Consider the following 11,268-nt stretch of genomic DNA (forward strand, 5'->3'; position numbering starts at 1 on the left):
TCCGTAAAATGAGGATTAAGATACACGTGGGACAACCTGATCACCTGGTGTCTACCTCACCACTTAGAGCAGTGCTTGGCACATAGTAAGCCCTTAACAAATATCATTATTATTATGATTAATAATAATAATAATAAATGCCATTGATTGATTGGGAGGTGGCAGAAAGGGGAGTTAGGGGAGGGGAAGCCCCTAGTCCAGCGTGGCTCAGTGGAAAGAGCCCGGGCTTGGGAGTCAGAGGTCACGGGTTCTAATCCTGGCTCCACCACACGCCTGCTGTGTGACCTTGGACAAGTCATTTAACTTCTCTGAGCCTCAGTTACCTCATCTGTAAAATGGGGATGAAGACTGTGAGCCCCACGTGGGACAACCTGATCACCTTGTATTCCCCCCACCACCCCGGCGCATAGAACAGTGCTTTGCATATAGTAAGTGCTTAACAAATGCCATCATTATTATCATTATTAGTCCCCCTGGCCCCTCCAGGAGGCAAACTGGCATTTCTCTGCCAAGGGGACCACCTCTTGTAGGGGCGCAGACCCTCCAGGGTGGTGAAGGGAGGGCATCCGGAGCCCACCACTACTTTGGTCGATCTGCACTTGAGGATGATCTGCTGCGCTCCCAGCCAGTGGTGACTGGGCTTCCGCATCTTAATTGAAATCTATCAGCGGCAACGAAAGGTGTGAGAAGGAGCCATTTAGGCGAGGCCCTGATTAACACTTGGCAGACGCCCGGTGCCCTGAGATGAATTTCAAAATGATTTCCCAGAGCGGGAGCCTGCACAAAGCCCCAAACTTTCGAGCAGTAAAAACCCACCTTCCCGCCCTCCACATCCCTGGTTTAACGCTGGCTCTGGAGGGAGGGGAAACCTCCGGGGCGGGGGTGGGTGGGATGGCTTACATTTGAGGCAGGGGCCCAGGGTGGGGGCCTGGGAAGGGAAGCTGCTGTTAATTAAATTGTGGAAAGGTGACACGGACGTTTCTGGGAAGCAATAATGGCAGATCAATAAGGGTAAAGAGACATATACACAGAGATACAGAGGAAGAGAGAAAACAGTGGCTATACAAAAAAGTAGAAAGGGGAAAGTGTGATAAGGATCATGTGGGCAAAAACCCTCCGGAATCAGCGGCCTCCCCAGACTTCCAAAGCCTGCCCGCTGACAGTCAATAGCCTGTACCCTAGCAGCTGGAGGTGTCCCTGAATTTGGATAGGAAAGCAGGTAGTTCATTCATTCAGTCATATTTATTGAGCGCTTCCTGTGTGCAGAGCACTGTACTAAGCGCTTGGGAAGTACAAGTTGGCAACATATAGAGACGGTCCCTACCCAACAACGGGCTCACAGTCTAGAAGACTGCTGAACTCTAAAAGGTTGTTGCCAGCCGGCAGGGTGCCTTGTCCTTAGGGACTTAAGGAGCTCGATCAGAGCAATGGATTTACCCCAGTTCTTCCTCTCTGGAGCAGATTACAAACTGGATTTCCTGGAAGAGGCTCATGAAAGGCAGCAGGCGGTAGGGAAGTCGCTTTCTGAATAATAATAATGGTATTTGTTTAGCACTTACTGTGTGTCATAATGCAGTGTTTGAAGTGCCGGGGTAGATATGAGCTAATCAGGCTGCACACTGTCCCTGCCCAATATGGGACTCACAGTCCTAACTCCCATTTTACAGATGTGGGAACTGAGAAATCAAGTGACTTGCCCAAGGCCACATAGCAGAAAGGTGGCAGAGCCGGAATTAGAACCCAGGTTCTTCTGACTCGTAGGCCTGCGCTCTATCCACTAGACTGAAGGCAGTTCGCTTCTAGACTGCAAACTCCTTGTGGGCAGAGAATGTGTCGACCAACTCTGTTATATTGTACTCTCCCAAACCGCTTAGTATACTGATGATGATGATGATGGCATTTGTTAAGCACTTACTATGTGCAAAGCACTGTTCTAAGCGCTGGGGGGGATACAAGGTGATCAAGTTGTCCCATGTGGGGCTCACAGTCTTAATCCCCATTTTACAGATGAGGTAACTGAGGCTCAGAGAAGTTAAGTGACTTGCCCAAGGTCACACAACAGACATGTGGTGGAGCAGGATTCGAACCCATGACCTCTGACTCCAAAGCCCATGCTCTTTCCAGTGAGCCACGCTGCTTCTCACACTGCTCTGCAGGTGGTAAGCGCTCAATAAATACAAGTGATTGATCATTGAAAAATGGTGGCAGCAGCGCCAACCTAACACGACATCGCCAGCCTCCCCTCCGGCTGTTTAGGCGTTCTAGTAGAATGGAGTTTGTGGAGCCTCTGGACCTGCCACTGATGGAGCCTGAGGGTAAGATGGGTAGAAGGTAGTCTTAAGGGACTCTGTAGTAGTAATATTTACTGAGCGCCCACTCAGTGCGGAGTACTGGACTACCTGCTTGGGAAGTATAGAATAAGGAAGTGACATGTTCCCTCCCACAAGAAGCTCACACTCTTAAAGGGAAGAAAAAAAAATCAAAACAGAGTGGTCAAAAAAATTACATAAGTGGTTAGACCCAAGTGCTGAAGATGTGTATAAATGAGTTATAGTAATAATAACTGTGGCATTTGTTAAGCGCTTACTATGGGCCAAGCACTGTACGAAGCCCTGGGGTGGAAATAAGCAAGTCGGGTTGGACATAGCCCCTGTCCCACATGGGACTCACAGTCTCAATACCCGCTTTACAGAGGAAGTAACTGAGGCACAGAAAAATGAAGTGACTTACCCAAGGTCATACAATGGACAAGTGGCAGAGCCGGGATTAGAACCCATGACCTTCTGACTCGCAGGCACGTGGTCTATCCACTATGCCATGCTGCTCATCTAAGATAAATACCCCGTGTGGGGATCAAACCCACAACCTAAGCGTTATTAGCACCACATTCTAACCAACTGAGAAGCAGCATGGCTCAGTGGATAGAGCCCGGGCTTGGGAGTCAGAGGTCATGGGTTCTAATCCCGGCTCCACCAACTGTCAGCTGTGTGACTTTGGGCAAGTCACTTCACTTCTCTGGGCCTCAGTTACCTCATCTGTAAAATGGGAATTAAGACAGTGAGCCCCACATGGGACAACCTGATCACCTTGTATCCTCCCCAGCGCTTAGAACAGTGCTTTGCCCATAGTAAGCGCTTAACAAATGTCATTAAAAAAACTGAGCTAACCAGCCTGCTCCCAAGTGCTTGGTACAGTGCTTTGCATACAGTAAGTGCTCAATAAATGCGATTGAATGAATGAATAGTAGAGTTGGGAGGTGGGTTTATACAGCCTAGGGGGCTGAGAAATGAAACAGGAAAGGCTGGTAAGAGGACGTGGGTTTTTAGGATGACTTTGAATTTGGGGAGAAGTGGTCTGTTGGCTTTGAGAGGGACGTGCTGTTAGATGTGGGAAGGACATAAGCGAGGGGAAGGAGGTGGAAGAGACCAGAGCTACAAGGTCAGTTTGAGAGGAAGCAAGAGAACGAGTTGGTCTTTTCATATCTCTGTACCTCAGTTACCTCATCTGTAAAATGGGGATAAGAGCGTGAGCCCCATGTGGGACAAGGACTTTGTCCGACCTGATTAGCTTGTATCTTCCTCGGTGCTTAAAACAGTGCTTGGCACATTGTAAGCACTTTACAAATACTATTTTTTCCCCTCTAGATTGGGGGTAGGGAATGTGTTTATTGTTGTACTGTACCCTCTTAAGTGCTTAGTACAGTGAACACTTTAAGCAGTCAATAAGTACAATTGAATGAATAATAACAATAATGATGGCATTTGTTAAGCGCTTACTATGTGTGAAGCACTGTTCTAAGCGCTGGGGGGATACAAGGTGATCAGGTTGTCCCATGTGGGGCTCACCGTTTTAATCCCCATTTTACAGATAAAGTAACTGAGGCCCAGAGAAGTTACTGTGAGCCCGTTGTTGGGTAGGGACCGTCTCTATATGTTGCCAAATTGTACTTCCCAAGTGCTTAGTGCTCTGCACACAGTAAGCGCTCAATAAATATGATTGAATGAATGAATGAATGGAAGTGACTTGCCCCCATCACACAGCTGACGAGTGGCGGAGCCGGGATTAGAACCCATGACCTCTGGCTCCCAAGCCCGGGCTCTTTCCACTGAGCCACGCTGCTTCTCGAATGAATGAATGAATCAGTGAAGTGTGGGGGCTTCCTTTGTAACAGACACAAGGGAGGGGATGAAGGGAACGACTCCGCCATTGTGTGGTGCTGATTCTGCTATAACCTGGAGGCCGTGCTTCTAACCTGCTGCTGGGGACGCTGGTACAGGTTTCCATCCCTATTAAGATGCACACACACACACACACACACACACACACACACCCCACCCCACCCCAGGGGCCTTTGAGTTTGAGAGAGGAGAGGAAAGAGGGGGAGATTGAGACACACAAACCAGGCTGATGAAATGTCACTCGCTGCTCCTGATAACTCATAAGGAGTTTAATTAAATGCCCTTTTAATCAAGAGGTAATCAAACTGGCAGGAAAGCACCTCCAGAGTCCGTGTGTGAGTATGTGTGTGAGTGTGTGTGTGTGTGTGTGTGTATATGCTGGCTGCTTCAAATCACACCACTTTTCTGAGTGTGGGAGAGCATGGCCTAGTGGATAGAGCCACTAGGAGTTAGAAGGACGTGAGTTCTAACCCTGCTGTGTGCCCTTGATTGTCACTTCACTTCTCTGGGCCTCAGTTACCTCATCTGTAAAGTGGGGATTAAGACCGTGAGCCCCCTATGGGACATGGACCTTGTCCAACCTGATTAGCTTGTATCTACCCCAGCACTTAGTCCAGTGCCTGGCACGTAGTAAGCGTTTAACAAATACCATTAAAAAAAGAAGACACTCACAGTCAAACCAAGGTGGAACCAAATATACAAGCGTGCAAATAGACCTGAAGCACAAGTGACAGAGTCTAAGACCATGCCAGGAAAACTCACACTACACACTCACACTACACACAAAATTTACAGAGGTGTAGGACATTGGTAAAGTTGCATGGGCTTAATCTGGAATGGCTACATGGAGGTGGTATGATCATAGCAACACGATGGACCTGGTGAGATTATTCTCCATAGGTGGATTTGCCTGAGCAACGGTTGGAAGCAGGAGAGTCATGCGTGGAGGACAGAATGCAGGTTGGCTTGTCTGGAGCACAGGGGTGTAGCAGGAGATGGGCATGGTGAGTGACAGGAGGAGCCAGAAGAGGAGGAGCCTTTAGCCAAGGGTTTAATCAATCAATCAATCAATCATATTTATTCAGCGCTTACTGTGTGCAGAGCACTGTACTAAGCACTTGGGGAGCACAAGTTGGCAACATATAGAGACAGTCCCTACCCAACAGTGGGCTCACAGTCTAAAAGTTTAGCTTAATGCAAGCAGCATCTCTTGCCCAACAAGCCAGGAGAAACAACTTCCCTGATCCTCCGCTTCTACGTCACCGGACATCCCCGGGGATCTCACTTGCTTTCGCCTCTCCAACCTAGGCCTGAAGAGAATCCACGCCCTGACCACACAGGCCAGCTATGAGCTGCACGTCGACCTCGAGGACTTTGACAACGGCACGGCCTATGCTCACTACGGCACCTTCGGCGTGGGTCTGTTCTCCGTGGACCCGGAGGAGGACGGCTACCCAATCACCATAGCGGAATACTCCGGCACAGCAGGTACTGCTTGGGGCTGGTCTATGAAGCAAGGGAAACATGAATTTCTCCATGCCCTGTAGCGAGTCAACATCCAGGCAGGGAACACAGCCAACAAGCCTTTAGGGGAAAGGACCTCAAAGCCATAAGGCAGACGGAAAAAGCCCCAAAGGCCTAGCGGATTGAGCCAAGAGCAGGGGAGTCCCAGTGAGTTAATTCCTTCCTCACTCCCTTGTAGGTCAGAATGGGTAGGGATTGTCCCTATTTGTTGCCAAGTTGTACTTTCCAAGTGCTTAGTAATAATAATACTAATGATGGCATTTATTAAGCCCTTACTATGTGCAAGGCACTGTTCTAAGCACTGGAGAGGTACATTGTGATCAGGTTGTCTCACAGGGAGCTCACAGTCTCAATCCCCTTTTACAGGTGAGGTAACTGAGGCACAGAGAAGTGAAGTGACTTGCCCAAAGTCACACAGCTGACAAATGGTCAGAACCCATGACTTCTGACTCCAAAGCCCGTGCTCTTTCCACTGAGCCATGCTCTGCACACAGTAAGTGCTCAATAAATACAATCGACTTAATGAAATTTGCTCAACTTCATTAACTCAATTGTATTTATTGAGTGCTTACTGCGTACAGGGTACCGTACTAAGCACTTGGGAGAGTACAGTCTGACAGACTTGGTAGACATGTTCCCTGCCCTCAGCGACCATGAAGTCTACACTGATGAATGTAGAGAGAGCTTTATGAATGTAGAAGAGCTTGTGAATGTGTGAGGGAGCCAAAGTGGAAGACTTTAAAGCCCCAAGTATTTGTGGGACAGTGCTCTGCCTGTAGTAAGCGTCCAATAGACAACACTGCAGCTGATGATGATGACAATGACTTATTTAGGATTAGAGAAGGGGCACTAGGAGCAGCCAGTGCTCTCAACACACCTGCTCTGTACCCACAGCCATAAACCTGAGGATTTTTGGAGAAGTTCCGTGCCTGGTTTTGTTCCAAAAATGTTTCTTCTTCTACAGAAAGGCAGAATCCCTTAGGCTAGAAGTGGTCCCCCAGAGCCCCGGGGTCTGTAGCCCCAAGTGCTTTAGCCCAGCTGAACTCCAAAGACCTGATTAGCCTGTATTTAGTGCAGTGCTTTGTACCTAGTAAGAAGTTAACAAATACTATCGTTATTATCATTGTTATTATTCACTCAAGCTAGTAAGAAGTTAAGAAACACTATCATTATTATTATTATTATTCACTCAAGTTACTTATGAGAAGCAGCAGGGTCTAGTGGATAGACCACAGGCCTGGGATTCAGAAGGACGTGAGTTCTAACCCTAGCTCCTCCACTTGTCTGCTGTGTGCCCTTGATTGTCACTTCACTTCTCCGGGCCTCAGTTACCTCGTCTGTAAAATGGGGTGTAAGACGGTGAGCCCCACTTGGGACAGGGACTGTGTCCCACCTGACCGGCTTGTATCTACCCCAGCACTTCAAACAGTATTTGACACACAGTGGGTGCTTAACAAATACCCACGGTTGTTATTATCATTATTAGTATTATTGTCATCATCAACATCCCAAAGAGCTGAATCAGGACTGGGGATTCAGGCTCCTGGAGATGAACCCGGGGGATTAGTTGAGGGCTGGTGAGTGAAGGGCTGGATGGCAGATATCTCAGTAATCGCGTGTGCGTGTGTGTGTGTATGTGTGTGTACACGTATGTACGTACATGTATTGTGCAGGCGACTCTTTCCTGAAACACAATGGCATGAAGTTCACCACCAAAGACCGGGACAACGATCACTCTGAGAACAACTGCGCCTCATTCTATCATGGGGCCTGGTGGTACCGCAACTGCCACACTTCCAACCTCAACGGCCAATACCTCAAGGGCCACCACTCTTCCTACGCCGACGGCATCGAGTGGTCCTCCTGGACCGGCTGGCAGTACTCCCTCAAGTCCACCGAGATGAAGATCCGGCCCGTGAGGGAGGAGCACTAGGCAAGAGCCCCACGACCCTTCGCGTCCCCTCCCCCGCTGAGCCCTTCTCCTGGGGGCTGCCTCCCCAGGCCCCTTCCCCACCCCCACAACTCAGTGTGGTCCTGTCTGGGACTCGGGGGAGACTCCACACACCAGCAACCTTCCAGCTGCCATCAATTCCCGCCTCTGCAGGAGATGCCACTCTCAGCAGATGTGGGGGTGAGGAAGGATGGAGTTTCCTCTTCCTCCAGCCTTGGAGGCACAAAGTTCCCCACCTCTCCTCCTCCCGGCTGCAGGAGTGGAGAGGAAGGAGGCTGGTGGACTTTCCTTCATGGGACATTTACACTGAGGACGACTTGGCAGGAGGGAGCCCAGATTATCCCCACACCCACAGCTCTTTCCAATCCATAGTGAATTTTCTACCTTGTGCTGAATTGTATTCACCCCAGTGGTTTCCACCTTTCCCTGGCTGAGCCTGGGGCCATCTGGGTGGCTGAGGAATTTCTCTCTCCTTGTTCTCGATCAGAAGGAGGACAGTCATCCCTTTACTCAGCTCCCAGTCTGGGGGGGCTGAGAGGTGGGGGACAGGCCTCCCTCCCTGCTGACCCACAAATCCTTTTGATTATTTCTACAGGAGGAAATGAAGGGCTGGACGTGCTCCCAAAGCACGGTCTTCATTTCTCCTGGGGTGTGGGTTGGGGTCATCTGAGTCCAGAGCCAGCCTCAAGTTTCCCCAGGGGCTCACCATTTGGGCAACTAAGCCCATGTTTTCAGAAGGTAACACGAGTTTGACATATTCCCCAAATGTACCGGAACAACTGTAGACAGGAGCTGGCCCAAGGCGGGAGGGATTGCATAGCCATAAAGCAGGCCTTGGGAGAGCTCCGTTGAAGCCAACTGCACTCTGGATGGGGTACAGCTGCTCCCCAAGACAGGCGAAGAGGTGGAGAAATTTGCGCTGCCCTCAGTCCACAGGTCCCCATCCCTTCCGCCCTCTGCATCCCCACGCACCTCTTTGGGACAGTGTTAACTGAGTTCAGTCTCTGGTGAGTCGAAGGGGGAACCTCAGACAGATCCATAGTCAGTATGAGGAACCCCCCTGCCCAAACCCACTCCGGGCCTGTTGCTGCCTTCCCAGCACAAGGCCGGAGGCCAAGGCCAAACCAACTTCTGTCATCTGCTCTGCTCAAGATGTTGTTGTAAAGAGCTTGCCGACTGGAGGGCTTCACTTTCCTCCTTCTCTGAACGACCCTTAGCCACATCTCTCTGCCCACACATATCCGGGTGGGACCCCTGCTTCTCAGCTATCCAGCCTGGTAGCTAGTGGAGAGACCAGACTGGAAGACTTCCCGGAAATCTGGGCAGGTCTTGGGACATCCCTGTACGTTTCCAGGGCCTTGCCCTGGGACAGCTGAATTTCTCCTTTTCCTGGACCAGCCTTTTCTTCCTCTAGAAAGGACCTGGGCTCCGAGAGCCCCCGCCCAGCTCAGCTGTTGCTGCTATGGTCCTGCCTAGGCCAATGTCGGCCACAGCCCCGACTCCATCAGGCTCTGCCGCAGACAGAAAGCCACCAGGAAAGAGCAGGGAGCTTCCTGCTCAGAGTTTACAGAGGCCCCAGGAATTGCTCTCTCAGAAGGACATTGTAAAATACCAGGGCGGAGAGCGAGGGCGGGCACGGGATGGGAGGACCGCCACTGCCTCCCCACCTTCCCCTCAAAAAGGTGGGAGGAGGATTTTAGGGCAGCGTTTTCTCAGGCCCCACGGTGAAAACCTGTCATGTCTCAGCAGGGGTTTTCTTTTCCTGTGTGCAGCAGGGAAACATTTATCGGAGCCAGCTGTTCGGGACTGAGCCCAGATGTTCAGAAATGAGCTCCGGGCCCACGTTTTCCCCCTTGGCCCAGGCTCTGGTATAGACTCTGACTAGGGCACATGCTGCAAGCAGATCTGGGGCTTGCCTGCCTGGCTAGAAGTTGGGGAGAGCCGGAACTGTGTGTGTGTGGGGGGGGGGGTCCGACAAACTGAACAAGGTCCTGGGCATCCCAACTCCTCCCCGTCCAGCTGTTCTGCATTCAGAGAAGGGCCCCGAGCCCAAGATCACATGGGAAGAAGCTTAGCTTCACTGCCTCTCTGGGCCCCTGTGGGTTCCCGCTTTGATTTAGTGAGCTGGCACAGACTTTGGGGGATGCTCTCATGCCAGAAATCTTCTCTGGCCTTGCTGAAAAGGTAACGGTCCACTTGTTCTGCTGAGTTTTAACCCTGCAGCATAGCAAACTGTGCTCAGTGGCTCTCCAGCACACTTTTCCCGGGAACTCGAGGAAGCCCCTGCCCTCTGCTGACACCATCCAATTACAACAGAGGTCTTGGAATGGAAGAAAAACGAAGTGTCTCTTTGAGGTCACGGCCTGTGGTTTTGCTCTCTACCCTTCGTGGAGAAGGTAGATTATTTTTTGTACACCGGCTTTTCCTGCAAGCTCTATTTTCCTCCCTTCTTTCCAGGGGCCAGGAGTTGGAGGGGGGCAGGTCTGTTTTGTGGCCAGAGCTTAGTGCGGCAGAATCGGTGGGAGAGAGACTGAAATTCAATCGTATTTACTGAGCGCTTACTGTGTGCAGAGCACTGTACTAAGCGCTTGGGAAGTACAAGTTGGCAACATATAGAGACAGTCCCTACCCAACAGTGGGCTCACAGTCTAGAAGGAAATGAAATGAAATATTTGAGGGGCAAACAAATGGACCTTAGGTTTCACGGTGAAGGGTCCCCGGTGCAAGGGGTCCAGATGGGATGGAAGACTTGTGGGATAGCCAGAGTGGGAGCACTGAAGCCATGAGACCCAATTTCCCAACTCCGAACCTGGCACAGAATCTCTCTCCTTGAGAGACTTGGTCTGAATTCAAAGCACGTGGGCATTGAAGAGATTCAAAGTTGTGAGGGGGCTTCCTTCCTAAACATTGGAAGCATCCAGCTCCCACTCAGATGGTTGGGGTTCCTGTGTGCCCCCCGATCCCTTTTTCAGTCAGCAAGGTAAGGCCAGCTGCCTCCTACCAAGAAACTCCCCAGAATCAGAGGCAGAGGCGGGGCAGGTTCCCTGCTTTCTCCCTCTTCTGAGTGGCAGGGGGATGTGAAGGATGCAGAGGAGAGAATGAGAAGGTATCCCTCCACCCAAGATCAGAGGCATCCCCAGAAACCTCCTGTCCATCCATCAGTACAGCCATGGAAAGAAACAGACCCACAAAGGCATAGAAGCCAGGATGCCAGCCCCAGCTTGTTTCGCCACCCACTCTAAATAAATACCAGACTCTCCAGGGCAGAGTCGTCTGGTTGCAATTTCTCCAATTTCCTTCTATTTCAATTGTTTTGATGGTCCAGGGGCTGGGAGATAGCTGACTGGAAGAGACAGAGCTTCCTTCCACCTGGCTGCCGGCATTACCCTTTCCTGCCTCAGGGAACTGAAAATACCCAGAGTCCCGTCTTCCCTGGGGTGGCTTTAGCTTGGAAAAGTACTAGAAGTAGGAATCTTACCTTGGAGTCGGGAGGCCGGGCTTCATACCACTCTGTGTGATCCCAGGCAGGGCTTTTCCACTTGCCGTGCTTCACTTTTCCCTGGCTGTAACCCAGAAAGAGCTGGGTCTGTTTGGAAAGGGCATAGTGTGTCCTGG

At 50.6% G+C, this 11,268-nt stretch overlaps 1 protein-coding gene across 1 annotated transcript in view; it reads left to right on the forward strand.

Annotated features, from left to right (window-relative positions):
* FIBCD1 (fibrinogen C domain containing 1) overlaps nucleotides 1-7,673 on the forward strand; it is a 48,611-nt gene extending 40,938 nt beyond the window's left edge. Inside the window, exons 8-9 of the mRNA XM_038745674.1 lie at nucleotides 5,487-5,666; nucleotides 7,376-7,673. Of these exons, the coding sequence (XP_038601602.1) occupies nucleotides 5,487-5,666; nucleotides 7,376-7,635 (440 nt within the window). The 3' untranslated portion in view covers nucleotides 7,636-7,673. The remainder of the gene's footprint in view (nucleotides 1-5,486; nucleotides 5,667-7,375) is intronic.
* Nucleotides 7,674-11,268: the final 3,595 nt, after the last annotated feature.

Source organism: Tachyglossus aculeatus, chromosome 4, assembly GCF_015852505.1.
Source record: "Tachyglossus aculeatus isolate mTacAcu1 chromosome 4, mTacAcu1.pri, whole genome shotgun sequence".
Classification (NCBI taxonomy): Eukaryota; Metazoa; Chordata; class Mammalia; order Monotremata; family Tachyglossidae; genus Tachyglossus; species Tachyglossus aculeatus.